At 52.6% G+C, this 18,555-nt stretch overlaps 1 protein-coding gene across 2 annotated transcripts in view; it reads right to left on the bottom strand.

Moving 5' to 3' along the window:
* Positions 1-18,301, bottom strand: part of LOC145337191 (metastasis-associated protein MTA1-like) — a 113,391-nt gene extending 95,090 nt beyond the window's left edge. For both annotated transcript variants that reach the window (XM_080182000.1, XM_080181999.1), the window contains exon 1: positions 17,982-18,301. In XM_080182000.1, coding sequence (XP_080038126.1) covers positions 17,982-18,009 — 28 coding nt within the window. In that variant the 5' untranslated portion in view covers positions 18,010-18,301. The remainder of the gene's footprint in view (positions 1-17,981) is intronic.
* Positions 18,302-18,555: the final 254 nt, after the last annotated feature.

Genomic DNA, 18,555 nt, shown 5'->3' on the forward strand with positions numbered 1-18,555 from the left:
TTTGAGTGTTGTTGGAGCTGCACCATTCCAGGCAAGTGGGGAGTATTCCATCACACACCTGACGTGTGCCTTGTAGATGGTGGACAGGCTTTGGAGGGTCAGGGGGTGAGTTACTCACCACAGAATTCCCAGCCTCCGACCTGCTCTTGTAGCCGCTGTATTTAAAGGGTTCATCCAGTTGAGTTTCTTGTCCATGCTAACCCCCAGGATACTGGTAGTGGGGGATTCAGCAATGCCATTGAATGTCAAGTGGCGAAGATTAAACTCTCTCTTGTTGGAGGTGGCCATTGCCTGGCACTTGTGTGACACAAACTTGCCAACAGGCAATGGCAGTCATTTACTGGCATTCCATAATGGTACTTTTCTTCGAAGTCTGCTGCTGCTCCTCAATTCTTGAGCAAAGGGAATTGTGCAAATACAGGAACTCCAACTGGAATACGCCAAAGGATACGACAGACCCTCCAAAACCCACCAGGCTGGGCAGGAAAGCAAACAGATCTACTTCCAAACCTCTCAGGCCATCAACTCCATCCATACAGGGACGAAGGCAAGTCCAATCCAGACAGAAGAAACATCTGCTATTTTCATTTATCAAGGAAGGGAGATTCGATTAAAAAGGACGCGCAACAATGCAATCTTGCACAAGGCTTGGTCCTCATAGAATCATAGAAAAAAATGACAGCACAAACAGGCCCTTCGGCCCACAAGTTGCGCCGATCTTTATCTCTACCTACTAAGCTTTCCTATAACCCTCAATCCCATTAAGTCCCATGTACTCATCCAGAAGTCTCCTAACGAATTTGCCTCCACCACCACCAACGGCAGCTGATTCCACTCACTCACCACCCTCTGAGTGATAAACTTACCCCTGACATCTCCTCTGTACCTACACCCCAGCACCCTAAACCTGTCTCCTCTCGTGGCAGCCATTTCAGCCCTGGGGAAAAGCATCCAAGAGTTCACCTGATCAATACCTCTCACCATCTTATACACCTCTATCAGGTCCCCTCTCATCCTTCATCTCTCAAAGGAGAAAAGATCGGGCTCTCTCAACCCATCCTCATAAGGCAAGCCACCCAATCCAGGTAACATCCTTGTAACTCTCCTCTGCACCCTTTCAATGGCTTCCACATCCTTCCTGTAATGAGGTGACCAGAACTGAGCACAGTACTCCAAGTGGGGTCTGACCAGGGTCTTATACAGGTCCTGTTCATATTCTAGCAAAGATCCTACTGTTACAAACATAATCACAGCATTTAATTTTACAGTCACACCATAAACACTATTAAACACACACTCAGATCCCAAGTACAAAACGGAGTTATAGTTAACACACGACGCACTGGAAACATGAAATACGAAGACTGGGTGGAACTAAGCACTGACCACAAGAAACTACACAGGTCATGAATGTAGCCCAATCCATCACGCAAACCAGCCTCCCACCCATTGACTCTGTCTACACTTCCCACTGCCTCGGCAAAGCAGCCAGCATAATTAAGGACCCCACGCACCCCGGATATTCTCCCTTCCACCTTCTCCCATCGGGAAAAAAGACACAGAAGCCTGAGATCATGTACCGACCGACTCAAGAACAGTTTCTTCCCTGCTGCTGTCAGACTTTTGAATGAATTTACCTCACATTAAGTTGATCTTTCTCTACACCCTAGCTGTAACAGTACATTCTGTACTCTCTCATTTCCTTCTCTATGAATGGTATACTTTGTCTATGGCACGTAAGAAATAATACTTTTCACTGTATGTCAATACATGTGACAATAATAAATCAAATCAAAAAAAAAACTGCAGCTGTGAACTGCCAAGCAGTATGTCCAAAAACGCTGCCATTAAGGGAGCAAAACTAGTGACTGGAGGAAGGTTTAACATGTTGGTGAGGGAGAAAGAGCAACTTCAGTTGCTGCTGATCACCGCTGGAGTGTGTGCAGGCAAGTATGAGACAGCGACAAGAATGGCTTCAGCTGTGATGTCAGTCAGTAAATGGCCTGTCTTGAATCCAGTGGAGCTTACGTGGAAAACAGCCATTTGGATAAGTTACCCGAGGACAGGCTCCGCAGCTGGTGCTGGAGCCTTCCTGAAGGCGAGAAAACTTGGCCAAAAATGACAATATATTTATAGTGTCAGCTCAACAGAGCTTGCAACTGAGACTCCATTCAATGCTTGTGACAGGTACATCAAATGGGACTGTGTGTGTGAAAGGCATGAATACGGATCTGCCAATTACACACTGTACTGTGCAATCACAGGCTTGGATAGCATCAAGTTACACACTCAAAACCTGAGCAATTTATACAGTTCATCCAAGTGTCACCTTAGCAGCCAAGTAGCCCAGCCAACATCACTCCCTCTGCCACCACCAAAAAAAGCAGCTTAACTGGCCATTGCCACTTGAGACTTCATTACCCACGCAAGTGACCACAGCTCAAAAGGCAGTTGATTGGCTGGCAAATACTTCAAGATATTCTGGAGGGTAAGAAAGGTGAGACACAAGTGTTACTCTCGCTACCTGACCGCCCAAGACCCGATTCCAGCCGTACAAAATTACCTTCAAACTCAAATACATCCTCCAAAGCGACTGCTCCACTATGGGAAAGCGATGACAGCGTCATAACAGCACAAAATACTGCGGATGCTGGAATCTGAAACGGAAACAGAAAATCTCAGCAGGTCTAGACAGCGTTTGTGAAGAGAGAACAGAGCCAACATGTTGAGGGTCATCCCGACTCAGAAACTTTGGCTCTATTCTCTCTCCATAGATGCTATCAGACCTGCTGAGATTTTCCAGAGATGACAGTGTGCTGGTTTGGGCGCCCGTGCATCTTAATGCAACAGTCATTCAGTGTGCAGCACTGCAGTGTGCATGGATCTGTCCATGACGAAGGCACAATATTATTTATTGTTTACTCATCCATGAGATGGTGGCATTGCTGGCCAGCATTTGCTGCCCATGTCTAATTGCCCTTGAACGGCTTGCTGGGGCCATTTAAGAGCCAACCATGTTTGTTTGGGTCTGGAGTCACCTACAAGCCAGACCGGGTAAGGACAGCAGATTTCCATTAGTGCACCAGGTGAGATTTTAAAAGCTTATTAGTGTCACATGTAAGCTTACATTAACACTGCAGTGAAGTTACTGTGAAAATCCCCTAGTCGCCACACTCTGGTGCCTGTTCGGGTACACTGAGGGAGAATTTATCACAGTCAATGCACCTAGCCGGCACACGTTTCACGGTGAGAGGAGAAACTGGAGCGCCCGGAGGAAACCCATGTAGACACAGGGAGAACATGCAGACCCCGCACAGACAGTGCCGCCCTTTACGACAATCGATGATAGATTCATGGCCACCATTACTTGGATTAACTTTCACTTCCAAATATTTTATGAATTGAATTCAAATTTGGGGGGGCAGTTTAGATCGGAGTTGAGGAGGAACTTCTTCACTCAAAGGGTGGTGACTCTCTGGAATTCTCTGCCCATTGAAGTGGTGGAGGCTACCTCGCTGAATATATTTAAGTCACGGGTAGATAGGTTTCTGATAGATAGGGGAATTAAGGGTTATGGGGAGAAAGCGGGAAAGTGGAACTGATCCACTTCAGATCAGCCATGATCTTATTGAATGGTGGGGCAGGCTCGAAGGGCTAGATGGCCTACTCCTGCTCCTATTTCTTATGTTCTTAAATTCCATCAGCTGCTATGATAGGATTTGAACTTGCGACCCCAGAGCATTAGCCTGGACCCCCGGGTTGTCAGCAATGTGACAATAACCTATTTTGAGGTAGACCTACTAACCAAGTAAATTAAATCAAATAAACTGAGGGACACATTAAAGGAACAGCCCCTTAAAGGGGCACTGCCTTGCCACTATTTCCCCAATATTCAACAATACCATCATTGCTACCCATAAATTATCATGCAATAACACAAGACTTTTTAAAACAAGTTTAAGCACAATAGTTGTTTTTACAGATCATTCTCTTTATCCCATCATATCCTTCATTTTAAGTAATAGTTGTGTCTCTGGTAACAGAGGGTGGCATAGTGGTTAGCACTGCTGCCTCAAACCGTCAGAGACCTTGGTTCAATTCCAGCCTCAGGTGACTGACTGTGTGTGGAGTCTGCACATTTTCCCCGTGTCTGCGTGGGTTTCCTCCGGATGCTCCTAGTCCAAAGATGTGCGGATTAGGTGGACTGGCCATGCTAAATTGTCCCTTAGTGTCGGGGGATTAGCGAGGTAAATATGTAGGGTTACAGGGATAGGGCCTGGGTGGAATTGTGATTGGTGCATACTTGATGGGCCGAACGGCCTCTTTCTACACTGTAGCGATTCTGTGATTCTATTTGCTATAAGCTTTTGCTGAAGAAATTAACCTTATTTCCCTTGTCAGTTGGAATTTTTTAAAAATTCCTCCTCTCTCCACCCCAGCTAGCTTACACTAATAATTCAACTGCATCAATTCTTCATAGTCCTGAAAACTCAATTAGATCACCTGAAAGTTATGCCCTTCTCAAAAATGGAAAGAGTTTCATGAGGTAGGGTCATGGAGTGATTGCTGCAGCAAACTTTCAAGGACTGTACCTCAATTTAAATACCCAAACACTCTCTATATATTGTCACAACTCCCTATCTCGCAGTTTCACAAGACACTGCCCACATCAATGGTGAAGTGGAAATATTCAAGAGTTTCCAGTTTCTAGGTGTCCAGGTCACCAACAATCTGTCCTAGTCCCTCCATGCTGAGACTATAACTAAGAAAGCCCACCAATGCCTCTACTTTCTCAGGAGGCTGAAGAAATTTGGCACGTCTGCTACGACTCTCACCAACTTTTACAGATGCACCATAGAAAGCATTCTTTCCGGGATGTACCACAGCTTGGTATGGCTCCTGCTCTGCCCAAGACCGCAAGAAACTACAAAGTGTTGTGAACGTTGCCCAGTCCATCACACAAACCAGCCGCCCATCCATTGACTCTGTCTACACTTCCCGCTGCCTCGGTAAAGCAGCCAGTATAACCTAGGACCCCACACACCCCGGACATTCTCTCTTCCACCTTCTTCCATCAGGAAAGAGATGCAAAAGTCAGACGTCACGTACCAAACAATTCAAAAACAACTTCTTCCCTGATGCCTTCAGACTTTTCAGTGGGTCTACTTCGTATCAAGCTGACCTTTCTCTACACCTTAGGTTTAACTGTAACACTACATTCTGCACTCTCTCCTTTCTTTCTCCCCTTTGTACTCTCCGAACAGTATGCTTTGTGTGTATAGCGTGCAAGAAACAACACTTTTCACTGTATCCCAATACATGTGGCAACAGTAAATCAATTCAAATCAGAAAGAGGTGTGGGCAGGATATTCTCGAGTTTTAGACCAGAGCAGCTACAAGCACAGTGGAGGAGTGATACCAGATCAGAGGTGCCAATTGTCAGAATTGGAGGAATGCAGATACATCCAAATTGTGGGTTGGAGAAGCCTAGAGTGACAGGGAGGGGAAAAGGCAGAGGCATTTTAAAGCAAGGACAAGATTAGAATCAACACACAGTCACACCCACTTCCACCAGGAAGTGATGCAGGATAAGCGAGCACAGGGTCTGGTGAGAATGAAAACACAGGCAGTGGGTGACCTCAAGCTTACACAGCATAGACTGTTGGGAGGGCAGCATTTAAATAGTAGCAAAGGAAAAAAAGAAAGCAACAACCCAACATCAACATTACATTTACTGCACACATCCCACAGCCTTTTCCAAAACGTTGCCGATCTCCTTATTTTCTGTAATTATTTTAGTCGACACCTGCTCTGGGGAAAGAGTGGCGTGCGGTAACGATGTTGAACCAGTGGCCCATGCGAGTGTTCTGGCAACATGGGTACAAAATCCACACAAAAGGTGGGCTTTTCAATTCAACTCATTCAAATAAATCTGGAATTTAAAGCCAGTCTCAGTAATGGCGTCTGGGAACCCCATCTGGTTCACTCATGCCCCTCTGGGGAAGGAAATCTGCCAAACCTCACCCGGTCTGGCCTACATGTGACTCCAGAGCCAATGCAATGTGGTCGAGCTGAACAGTCCCCTGAAGTGGTCTAACGAGACGCTCAGTTCAAGGGGCAACTAGGAATGGGCATCAAATGCTGGCCTTGTCAATGACACCCAATATCCCATGGATTGATTTTAAAAAGTAGAGTGTGTCCCTATTTCAAATACTTCGGCCATGTCTGAATTATGGGGACCTCCAGTTAAAGTGCTTCTGTTGGTTTTTGAGAAAGAAAAGTATTTTCACTGCTAGTTCGACTCAACTACCCTCAGTCGAATTGTTCCAGCTGGAGGTGATGTGCTCACCTCTCACTAGCTAGCTGGGCAGATATTTGAGGACAATTGGAAAGTCGATAACTAGCCACGATAAGGGGCTGTATGAACAGCAAACACTTCCTGGATTACGGAGAGTTTGGCAATGTCACCACAGTGGCCCATGTAAACACCTTGCGACAACCACAACTTCCACAGCAGCCATTATGGGGCAAAACGTCCATAGGCTCTCCATCAGAGCAGAACCCAACAAAATTTGATATAAAGCCACTTCGGATGCTAGGGTGGAGTGACAGTTTTCCGTCGGGAAAAGGTTACAAAACTCTGAGGTCATGTACCAACCGACTCAACAACAGCTTCTTACCTGCAGCCATCAGACTTTTGAATGGACCTACCTCGCACTAAGTTAATCTATCTCTACACCCTAGCTATGACTGTAACACTGCATTCTGCACTCTCTCCTTTCCTTCTCTATGAACAGTTTGCTTTATCTGTGTAAAAGCAGCCAGCATAATTGAGGACCCCACACACCCCGGATATACTCGCTTCCACTTGCTTGCATTGGGAATAAAGTACAAAACTCTTGAGGTCACACACCAACCGACTTAAAAATAGCTTCTTCCCTGCTGCTGTCAGACTTTTGAATGGACCTGTGTCACACTAAGTTGATCTTTCTCTACACCCTTGTTATGATTGTAACACAATATTCTGCACCCTCTCCTTCCCTTCTCCAGCAACATTATGCTTTGTCTGTATAGAAGCAATGCTTTTCACTGTATACTAATAAATGGGACAATAATAAATTAAATATGAATGCTGGATTATATTGGCAGAAAAGCAGATGATAAGGATTGGAGAATCTGATACACACAGTGCGGTGACCAAGATTGTGGTAATTATCAAATTTCTGTACACGCTATGCGGGAGTGGAAAGAAGCATCAAGGCAGGTTCCACCTGTGAAGGGCGTACATCAGAGACATTTCAGTGCTCCAGTGCAGGAAGAGACTGAACTCTCAGGGTCAAAAAGTACTGAACAAGGTACATTGAGAATCACATCTCAAATTAACTCACAAAATTCCCTCAATCCTTAATTCCCCAAGACTGCTAAATGACCCGGCAGAGTAATGAGACTGGGTTGAGGGCAATCAAAACTAAACAGGACAACGTAACAGGCAAGTTAAACTGCCAAAGCATGAAGCATCAATGGGAGAGTCAGGATGCAAAAGAGATGAACTTTAATGGGATATGTGGGCTATCACCCTTTCCTTTATGAGATCCTCCAGGGTCAAAGTGTGCAAACAATTCTCTCTGCAACTTGGGCAAGAGACAGCCCACCCACTGTATCAGAGGCTGGGAATCCTGCGGTGAGTAACTCACCTCCTGACTTCCCAAAACCTGTCCGCCATCTACAAGGTACAAGTCGGGAGTGTGATGGATGAATGCAGTTCCAACAACACTGAAGAAGCTCAACACCATCCAGGACAAAGCAGCCCGTTTGTTCAACACCCCTTCCATTACCTTCTAAATCCACTCTCCATGGGTGTGCAGCACCTACAAGATGAGCTGCAGCAACTCAGATCCTTTGACAGCATCTTCCGAACCAACCACCTCTACCATTTTCACAGAGATTTTCACAGTAATTTCATTTCAGTGTTAATGTAAGCCTACTAGTAACACTAATAAATAAACTTTAACCTTTATCTAGAAGGATAAGGGTAGCAGATACATGGGAACACCATCAGCTGCAAGTTCCTCTCCAAGCCCCACACCATCCTGACTTGGAAATATATCACAGCTCCTTCACAGCTGCTGGCTCAGAATCCTGGAACCCTGCCACACTCTCCCTAACAGCACCATGGGTGTACCTGCACCACATGATGTGGAGATGCTGACGTTGGGCCAGGGTGGGCACAGTTAGAAGTCTCACAACACCAGGTTAAAATCCAACAGGTTTATTTGGAATCACCAGCTTTCAGAGCGCCGCTCCTTCCTCAGGTGAGATCCAACACACAACCTGCATTGGGTCAATGTCAATTACTGCCTTCTCAAGGTCAACCAGTTGTATAATAAACTCCCACCTTGCTCACAAGGCTCACAGCCCAAGAAAGAATGCTAAATAAGTACCCGCACTATCCTTGGAATCAATCCTCACTATGGGTCAGTGCCTTCTGTAGAAGGTGGAAAACTCAGATGGTGGGTTAGGGCAAGAGGACGTGAAATGGTGTAAAATGAAATCAATGACACGATGGATCTTGGAGTCAATGGCAGCACTTATGAGCAAAATATGCATGAAGAGAAGAGGGCACAGTAATGGTATGCCTTTAAACCAGGCCACTGGCAGCATCAGATCTACTGAAAGATGGTGAAGCAGTCAGTTGGAAGCCAGTGTTAATATCCCAATGCCAACCACACTATCCCCTTCAAGCTCCAAAATAAGATTCTGATTGTTACTGGTACCCTGAACCTAGGCTTCAATTACATACCTTCATCTATTACCCAAAGTCCTGTTAATGTTAACAAAATGTTACAACCAAGATAGATTGATGCATTTAATACCAATAAGTTCAGCTAGCCCAACTTTAACAAACACAGTATTGATGTAGGAACAGAGGGATTCGGAGCAGAAATAGGCAAGTTCGGCCCTCCGAGCCTGCTCTGCCATTCAATCAGACCTCCCTGATCTCAAATCCACCGCCCCACCTATTCCCCATATCCTCTTATCCCTTTTGCTTTATTAAAATTCTATCTCCTTCTTGAAACCATTCAACAATACAGACTCCACCGCGCTATGGGGCAGCGAGTTCCACAAATTCACCACCCTCTCCGAGAAATAGTTCCTCCTCATCTCAATTTTAAATCTACTGCCTCTGAATTTATACCAGTGACCTCTTGTTCTAGATTGCTCCATATGAGGAAGCAATCGGTCTACATTTACTTCATCAATCCCTTTTAAAGTTTCATTTACTTCAATCAGATCCCCTCTCATCCTTCTAAGCTCCAGTCAGTATAAACCCAAACTGTTCAATCTCTCCTCATTCACCAACCCTATCATCCCTACAATCAATCTGGTGAATTTCCTCCGAGTGTCTCTAATATCACCACATCCCTCCTCAAATAAGGAACCAAAATTGGGCACAATACTCCAGATGTGGTCTCACCAACACCCGACACAGTTGCAACAACACTTCTCTACTTTTATTCTCCAGTCCTTTTTGCAATATTCCTATTTGCCTTTTTTATTCCCCTGCTGCATCTGCATACCGCTCTTCTGCGATTCATGACGCCCAGATCCCTCTGCCCAGACACAGTTTGAATCTGCTTTCCATTTAGGTAATAATTTGCCTTTCTATTTTTTTCTGCCAAAATGAATAACCTCACACTTCTCCACACCTTTGCATTCCCAGCTCTTGCCTTCCCTCTACCATACATCAGTGGAGCAGGAATTTGGAATTATGGGGACACAGTTTAAGAACAAAGGGCCTCCCATTTAAGAGAGATGAGAAAAAATTTCTTCAGAGAGGCATCTTCGGAGTTTCCACCCTTAGAGCGTAGGTTGGGTCAATGAATAGACTGGTTAGCACTGCTGCCTCGCAGTGGCAGGGACCCGGGTTCGATGCTTGGCTTGGGTCACTGTCTGTGCAGAGTCTGCACATTCTCCTCGTGTCTGCATGGGTTTCTTCCACAGCCTGAAAGACGTTCTGGTTAGGTGAATTGGCCATGCTAAACTCTCTGTCAATTTAGCATGGGGAGGGGTGGAAGAGAGTCAGCTATGATTTTGGTAAAGGAGTCTCTAGGGGAAGAATGATTTACAATCTCTAGATCTTAACAGCCTCAACAATAACATCCACACACAGAATCCCTTTTTTTAATAAAAAGCGAGCTAATCAGACTTCAGCAGAAATCCAGCCTCCAATCATATCTAACTGTTTGCAAACTCCACAATAAATGACCACCGGAACCAGATCAGTGATTGTTTGGAAGAAAGCACAGCCAGGAGCTAGTACTGTTTGGGTTGGGTTAAAGTTGACCTGTAGATAAGACACGGTCAGTTTCTTTCATTGGAATATGGCCCTCAGAGCAGCAGCAGGCCATTCAGCCCATCGAACCTGAATTAAATCATGGTTGATCCGATTGTGGTCTCAACCGAACCTTGCTGTCTGACCCCCATAACCCTGGACTCCCTAGTCTACCCAAAATCTGTCCAACTCCACTTTAAACAGATCCAATGACCCAGCCTGCACTGCTCTTTGGCGAAGAGGGTGGCACAGGCTAACAAAATTCTCCTTATCTCCACCTAATTCACAAACTGTGTCCTCTAGTTTGAGTCTTACCCACTTTGGGATACATCCTTCCAGTACCTTGGGGGGCAGCACGGTGGTTAGCACTGCTGCCCCACAGCTCCAGAGACCCAGGTTCAATTCCAACCTCAGGTCACTGTCTGTGTGGAGTCTGCACGTGCTCCCCATGTCAGTGTGGGTTTCCTCCGGGTGCTCCGGTTTCCTCCCACCGTCCAAAAGACATGCTGTTGGGTGCATTGACCCAAAAAGGCAACGGAGAGTGGCGACTAGGGGAATTTCACAGTAACTTCATTACGGTGTTAATGTCAGCCTTACTTGTGACTAATAAATAAATTTAAAAATTTGGCGTGCTTTTAACATCCAAGGATCCACTGCTTCAAGAGTTAAGCAGGACGTGGCAATTTAAACTGAAATTGCCAGTCCTGCCCCGATACTTCAGCTGTTGTGAAGGTAGTGTTTATAAAAATTTCAATTGGTGTACATGCAGTACACAGACTGAAACACTGCATTGAGAGGCCAGGCAGTAACTGCCTCAATGCTCCTGCCTACCCTCAATTTAAATTAGGCACCTGAACAACAGCAGCCTATTAGATTTAAATTTGATGTTTTGGTAACCTCAGAACCAATCGTATTGAGAGAATGTTGGTATGTCATCAGGGGTATAAGATACAGCAGCTGGTCTGTCACAGCGAGTAGCTTTCTGAATAGAAAAGGTAAAAGGAAACCAGAAATTCCAAATAGAAGAAAGAAGACAGTAAAGTAAAAGGTGGCACAGTGGTTAACACTGCTGCCTCATAGAGCTAGGGACCCAGGTTCAATTCCGGGCTTGGGTCACTGTCTGGGCGAAGTCTGCATGTTCTCCCCGTATCTGCGTGGGTTTTCTCTGGGTGCTCCGGTTTCCTCCCACAGTCCTAAAGATGTACTGGTTGGGTGCATTTGGCCATGCTAAATTTTCCCTGTGTGCCTGTACAGGTGCCGGAGGGTGGCCACTAGGGAATTCTCACAGTAACTTCATTGCAATGTTAATGTAAGCCGACTTGTGACTAATGAATAAACTTTAACCTTACTTTAAACTTCACTGTTGATTAGATAGATGGAGTGTTGTTACTTTTACAGAGTCTCAGGTAGTTATTCTGATTTAATCCCAAAGTTGTCGAACAGTCGATTGTGCCGTTTCTCACACACTTTATCACAGGTTATAAAGCGAGGAACTCTCAGTGGTTAGGTGTTAGCTCTCAGAGGGAATGAACCTCCCCTTTAAAACACAGCACCCAAACAGTGGGTGACAAGCACAGCTTGCACAGTTCCTCAAGTCCCAGCTCTCACCATCAAAGCTGCTCCCAGCCCACCCACACACCAGACAGGGCATCGGGGCAAACCACATTTGCAGAGTGTAAAGACCATTTCATAGACCCATAGAATCCCTACAGTGCATAAGGAGGCCATTTAGCCCATTGAGTCAACACCAATCCCACCCAGGCCCTATCTCCCTAATCCCCATGTATTTACCCTGCCAATCCCCGACACTAAGAGGCAATTTAGCGTGGCCAATCAAGCTAACCCACGCAGGCACGGGAAGCGTGTGCAGACTCCACACAGTCACCCGAGGCTGGAATCGAATACGGGTCCCTGGCGCTGTGAGGCAACAGCACTAACCACTGTGTCACCACCTGTTTCAATGTAGGCAGTAGTAAAGCTGTGATTTGATTGTTGAGCATTCCCTATCGAGCTGAACAGAATAGTTACTGACTCCACATTCAAGAGGGCTGCAAGACTGCAGGCACATTTTCCACCATATTATGGTGGCTTTCTATTATAATGTATTCATGACAATGTCACAACTATGACAGCAAGGAGTATTAAGACAGTACCACCCTGTCTCACACTGTGACATGAAAATACCCAGCACCGTGTCCAATCCCTAACAACACAGCAATAAACTTGACCAGCTCCTCAGAAAGATACATCGCGGCAACACCGCTCTCACACGGCCACGCATTCATACCAACGTTCTGTATTAAACCATGCTGATTCACACACACTCTCTGTCTGGGGGCCATAGCCCAGGGATAGCTACAGCACATCATCAAAATCCTAGTTGAGGGCAGTCACACACGTGGGAGGGGGGGGCGGGGGGGGGGGGGACAGAGCAGGGGGGACAGGGAGGGAGTAGGGCGTGGGGCACAGGAACAGAACGGGGGGGGGGGCGGAGCGGGTAAGGGAGTGGGGGCAAGGAGACACAACTGAGGGGGGAAGCGGGTAAGGGAGTGGGGGCAAGGGGTCGCAACTGGGGAGGCGGAGCGGGTAAGGGAGTGGGGACATGGGGACAGGGCGAGGGCGAAGGGACGCGGGCGCGAGGGGACACGGGCACGAGGGTGAAGGGACACGGGCGTGAGGGGACGCGGGCACGAGGGTGAAGGGACACGGGCGCGAGGACGGGGATGGTACAGGGCAGGGAGAAGGGGAGGGACCGGGGTGACAACCTGGGGGCGGGGGGTGGTATGGGTGTGGTGGTGGGATGGTGACAGGGTGGAGGAGAGGGACAGGGGGTTGACGGGTGGGGGGGGGGACAGGGACGGGGGCTGACGGGTGGAGGGGGGGGACAGGGACAGGGGGCTGACGGGTGGGGGGGGGACAGGGACAGGGGGCTGACGGGTGGGGGGGGGGGACAGGGACAGGGGGCTGACGGGTGGTGGGGGGGGAACAGGGACAGGGACGGGGGATTGATGGGTGGGGGGGGACAGGGCCAGACAGGGGGTGGGGTAGGGCTGGGGTTGGACGGTCGGGGGCGGGGGATAGGGGTTGTGGCCAGACGGGTGTGGGTGGGCTCGGATGGGGGAAGGGGGGGGCGAGATGCGAGTGTGACGGGACGGGACGCGGGGTTGGTCTGGACGGAGACATAAGGGGGAATGGGACGACACCGGACGGGGTTGGGGGGTACAGACAGAACGGGACGGGGGGTGAAGTACCGAATGGGACCGGGTTGGGGCAGCCAAATAGAACGAGCACAGAAGGGGGACCGAACGGCACATTGACACTCGGGATGGGGGCTGAGACAGAATGGGGTGGGGGATGGAACAGCACAGGGGGACTGGACGGGGGCAGGCAGGGGGGGACAGAACAGGATGTGGAAAGACACGTGGGGATGGGACGGGACAGCAAGCTGGTAGGGGGGTAGGGACAGACCGGGGAATGGAACGGCACAGGATCGGAGGATGAAGAACAGGACAGGGTCAGTCGAGGGGGACAGAAGTGGGCCTAGAAATGTGGGGGAACGAGGTAGACAAAGGACTGAACTGGACAGAGACAGACAGGGAAAATGAAACAGGACGGGGACAGACGACAAGGGACAGAAGTGGACGGAGAGAGGTGCAGAAACGAGTTAGACGGGAGAAACAAACAGGAAAAGCAACTGGGGGTGGGGGGGGAGGCGTGTGTCCACGGAAGGGGACAGGTGGGGCAGGGGGCCGCAGAGGGTGGGGGGATGGTGCTGACCGGGCGGGGGCATGGGAGGGGACTGGGGCAGGCGGGGGCACGGAAGGGGACTGGGGCAGGCTTGTATGGGACAAGAACAGATGGGAGAAGCGGGGGGACGGAACGGGACACAGATGGGACAGGGGGACGGAACAGGACAGGAACGGGGGTATGGGACAGGAAAAAAGGGGGGACGGAACGGAACATGGAGAAACAGGGAGGTGGGGGGTGAACCGGACAGGGCCAGACAGGGGAATGGAACGGGTCAGGTACAGACAGGGCAAACAGAAGGGGACTGCGTCAGATGAAGGGATGAAACGAGACAGGGGCAGACCTGGGGGTGGGAGGGGGAGAGGAATGGGACAGGTACAGACAGGGCAGATGGAACAGGACAAAAACAAACGGGGGACAGAAGTAACCAGAGAGATGTGCGGGAACGAGGTAACGGGATGAACAGGTGGGGTGGGGGGTGGGGACGCAGAAGGGGACAGAGGCAGGCGGATGTGTGGACTGGGACAGAAATAGGATGGGGGAATGGAACGGGAACAGAACCGGGACGGACGGTGGCGGGGGGGCGACAAAATGGGAGAGGGACGAGACAGAAGGGGGGGACGGGACAGAAGGGGGGGACGGGACAAGGTCAGACAGGGGAATGGAACGGGACAAGGACAGATGGGAGAGAATGGAATGGGTCACAAACAGATGAAGAATGAAATGGGACAGGATCGGGAGGTGAAGGAACAGGACAGGTTCAGACTAGGAAACAGAAGTGGACAAAAAGATATGGGGGAACGAGGTAGAGAAGGGGACAGGGACAGACGGGGGGACAGAATGGACAAACAGCGAGAGATGAGGGGGTAACGGAATGGGAAGGGAACAGACGCGGGGACGGAGACAAGCGGGCAGCACGGAAGGGAACGGGGACAGGCCGGGAGTGTCGGGACGGAACGGGACGGGGTCAGACAGGGTGGTGGGACGGAACGGGACGGGGTCAGACAGCGTGGTGGGACGGAACGGGACGGGGTCAGACAGGGTGGTGGGACGGAACGGGACGGGGTCAGACAGGGTGGTGGGACGGAACGGGACGGGGTCAGACAGGGTGGTGGGACGGAACGGGACGGGGTCAGACAGGGTGGTGGGACGGAACGGGACGGGGTCAGACAGCGTGGTGGGACGGAACGGGACGGGGTCAGACAGCGTGGTGGGACGGAACGGGACGGGGTCAGACAGCGTGGTGGGACGGAACGGGACGGGGTCAGACAGCGTGGTGGGACGGAACGGGACGGGGTCAGACAGCGTGGTGGGACGGAACGGGACGGGGTCAGACAGCGTGGTGGGACGGAACGGGACGGGGTCAGACAGCGTGGTGGGACGGAACGGGACGGGGTCAGACAGGGTGGTGGGACGGAACGGGATGGGGAAAAGGGACAGACGGGGGGGGACGGAACGGGACAGAGACGGGGGGGGGGGGGTGGGAACGGAACGGGACAGGGACAGGCGGGGGAGCGGAACGGAACGGAACTGGGGCAGACGGGGGGGACGGGACAGGGACAGGGACAGGGACAGACGGGGGGGGGGGGACGGAACGGGACTGGGACAGGGACAGACGGGGGGGACGGAACGGGACTGGGACAGGGACAGACGGGGGGGACGGAACGGGACAGGGACAGGGACAGACGGGGGGGACGGAACGGGACAGGGACAGACGGGGGGGACGGAACGGGACAGGGACAGGGACAGACGGGGGGGACGGAACGGGACAGGGACAGGGACAGACGGGGGGGACGGAACGGGACAGGGACAGACGAGGGGGACGGAACGGGACAGGGACAGACGAGGGGGACGGAACGGGACAGGGACAGACGAGGGGGACGGAACGGGACAGGGACAGGGACAGACGGCGGGGGGACGGAACGGGACAGGGACAGGGACAGACGGGGGGGACGGAACGGGACAGGGACAGGGACAGACGGGGGGGACGGAACGGGACAGGGACAGACGGGGGGGACGGAACGGGACAGGGACAGGGACAGACGGGGGGGACGGAACGGGACAGGGACAGACGGGGGGGACGGAACGGGACAGGGACAGACGGCGGGGGGACGGAACGGGACAGGGACAGGGACAGACGGCGGGGGGACGGAACGGGACAGACGGCGGGGGGACGGAACGGGACAGGGACAGGGACAGACGGCGGGGGGACGGAACGGGACAGGGACAGGGACAGACGGGGGGGACGGAACGGGACAGGGACAGGGACAGACGGGGGGGACAGAACGTGACAGGGACAGACGGAGGGACGGAACGGGACAGACGGAGGGACGGAACGGGACAGACGGAGGGACGGAACGGGACAGACGGAGGGACGGAACGGGACAGACGGAGGGACGGAACGGGACAGACGGAGGGACGGAACGGGACAGACGGAGGGACGGAACGGGACAGACGGAGGGACGGAACGGGACAGGGACAGACGGGGGGGGGGGTGGAACAGGACAGGGACAGGGAGATGGGGGGACGGAACAGGACTAGGGCAGGGACAGGGACAGATGGGGGGACAGAACGGGATAGGGACAGACGGGGGGGACGGACCGGGACGTGGACAGACGGGGGGGACGGAACGGGACGTGGACAGACGGGGGGGACGGAACGGGACGTGGACAGACGGGGGGGACGGACCGGGACGTGGACAGACGGGGGGGACGGACCGGGACGTGGACAGATGGGGGGGACGGAACGGGACGTGGACAGACGGGGGGGACGGAACGGGACGTGGACAGACGGGGGGGACGGAACGGGACGTGGACAGACGGGGGGGACGGAACGGGACGTGGACAGACGGGGGGGACGGAACGGGACGTGGACAGACGGGGGGGACGGAACGGGACGTGGACAGACGGGGGGGGAACAAAACGGGACATGGACAGATGGGGGGGGGAACGGAACGGGAACGGGACAAGGACAGGACAGACGGGGGGAACGGAACGGGACAGGGACAGACAGGGGGGTGAACGGAACGGGACAGGGAAAAGACGGGGGGAACGGAACGGAACGGGAACAGGACAGGGACAGGCGGGGGAGGGGGGGAACGGGACAGGGACAGAACAGAACGGGACAGGGACAGACGGGGGGAACGGAACGGGAACGGGACAGGGACAGACGGGGGGGGGGGGGGGGGGTGAACGGAACGGGACGGGACAGGGACAGAACAGAACGGGACAGGGACAGACGGGGGGGTGAACGGAACGGGACAGGGACAGAACAGAACGGGACAGGGACAGACGGGGGGGTGAACGGAACGGGACAGGGACAGACGGGGGGAACGGAACGGAACGGGAACGGGACAGGGACAGACGGCGGGGGGGGACGGAACGGGACAGATGGGGGGGACAGAATGGGACAGGGACAGACGGGGGGGGGGGGGGGGGCGGGAGAGAACGGAACAGGACAGGGACAGTCGGGGTGGGGGGGGGAACGGAATGGGACAGGGACAGACTGGGGGGGGACGGAATGGGACAGGGACAGACTGGGGGGGGGGGGCAGAACGGAACAGGGACAGACTGGGGAGGGGGGTGTGGACGGATTGGGATAGGGACAGACTGGGACGGGGACAGGTGGGGGTGGGGATGAAGCTGGGGGGTGGGTAGGGATAGGTGTGTGGGTCTGGCTGGGGGGGCTGGTGGGGGGGGGGTGGTGGTAACACAGCCTCTCCCTCCCCCAGGCCCCTGCTCCAGGCTGGGCCTGCGGCCTGTGTGATCGGCGGGGCCTCCCCCCCGCGCTGGAGCGGCTCCCCCGGCCCCGGGTCACACTCTCCCTCCCCGGGACCCCGGCCCCCCGCGGCCCGGGGACCCCCCCCCAACCCCGCGCTCTCTCTCCCCCCACAGTTACCCACCTCCGACCCGGTACATGTTGGCCGCCATCCCGGCTCTCTCTCTCTCCACCCCCCCCCCCCCCGCGGCTCCCCGGCAACGTCCGCCGGGCCTCGGCCTCCGGGCTCGGGGGGAAATCCCCGCCAGAAACTCCGCCTTCTCCCAAATTCCTGCCCTCCGCCGGGGGCCTAGCCGCAGACACCAAGCCTCGGCCTCGCCTAGCCGCCGCGCCCGGTCCGCTGCACGCCGCCCTCCGCCTGCCTGTCGGCGTGATGCCCCGGCTCGGGCTGCGGCCTAGCGGTGCTGTCGGAGCCTCGGCCACCTCCTCGCTCTCTCCTCAGCCGCCGCCGCCTCTCCCGCTTCCCGTCTCCATGGAGACCCCGCCTGGCGGCAGCCGGCCGCCGCCTTAAAGCCGCGATGTCACCTCCACCATTAACGGTTGTACAACCATAATTCTGTCGTCCCAGGGAGAGAGCTCAGCTCCCCTTAAACAGCAGGGGATTACTGATTCTCTCTCTTCATCCCCCCCAAAAAAGGGGGAATCTGCATTAAAAACCTCAACTTTTTTTATTCTTTGACTGTCTATGGGACTGAATA

Source organism: Carcharhinus amblyrhynchos, unplaced genomic scaffold, assembly GCF_965287045.1.
Source record: "Carcharhinus amblyrhynchos unplaced genomic scaffold, sCarAmb.v2.hapA scaffold_44, whole genome shotgun sequence".
Classification (NCBI taxonomy): domain Eukaryota; kingdom Metazoa; phylum Chordata; class Chondrichthyes; order Carcharhiniformes; family Carcharhinidae; genus Carcharhinus; species Carcharhinus amblyrhynchos.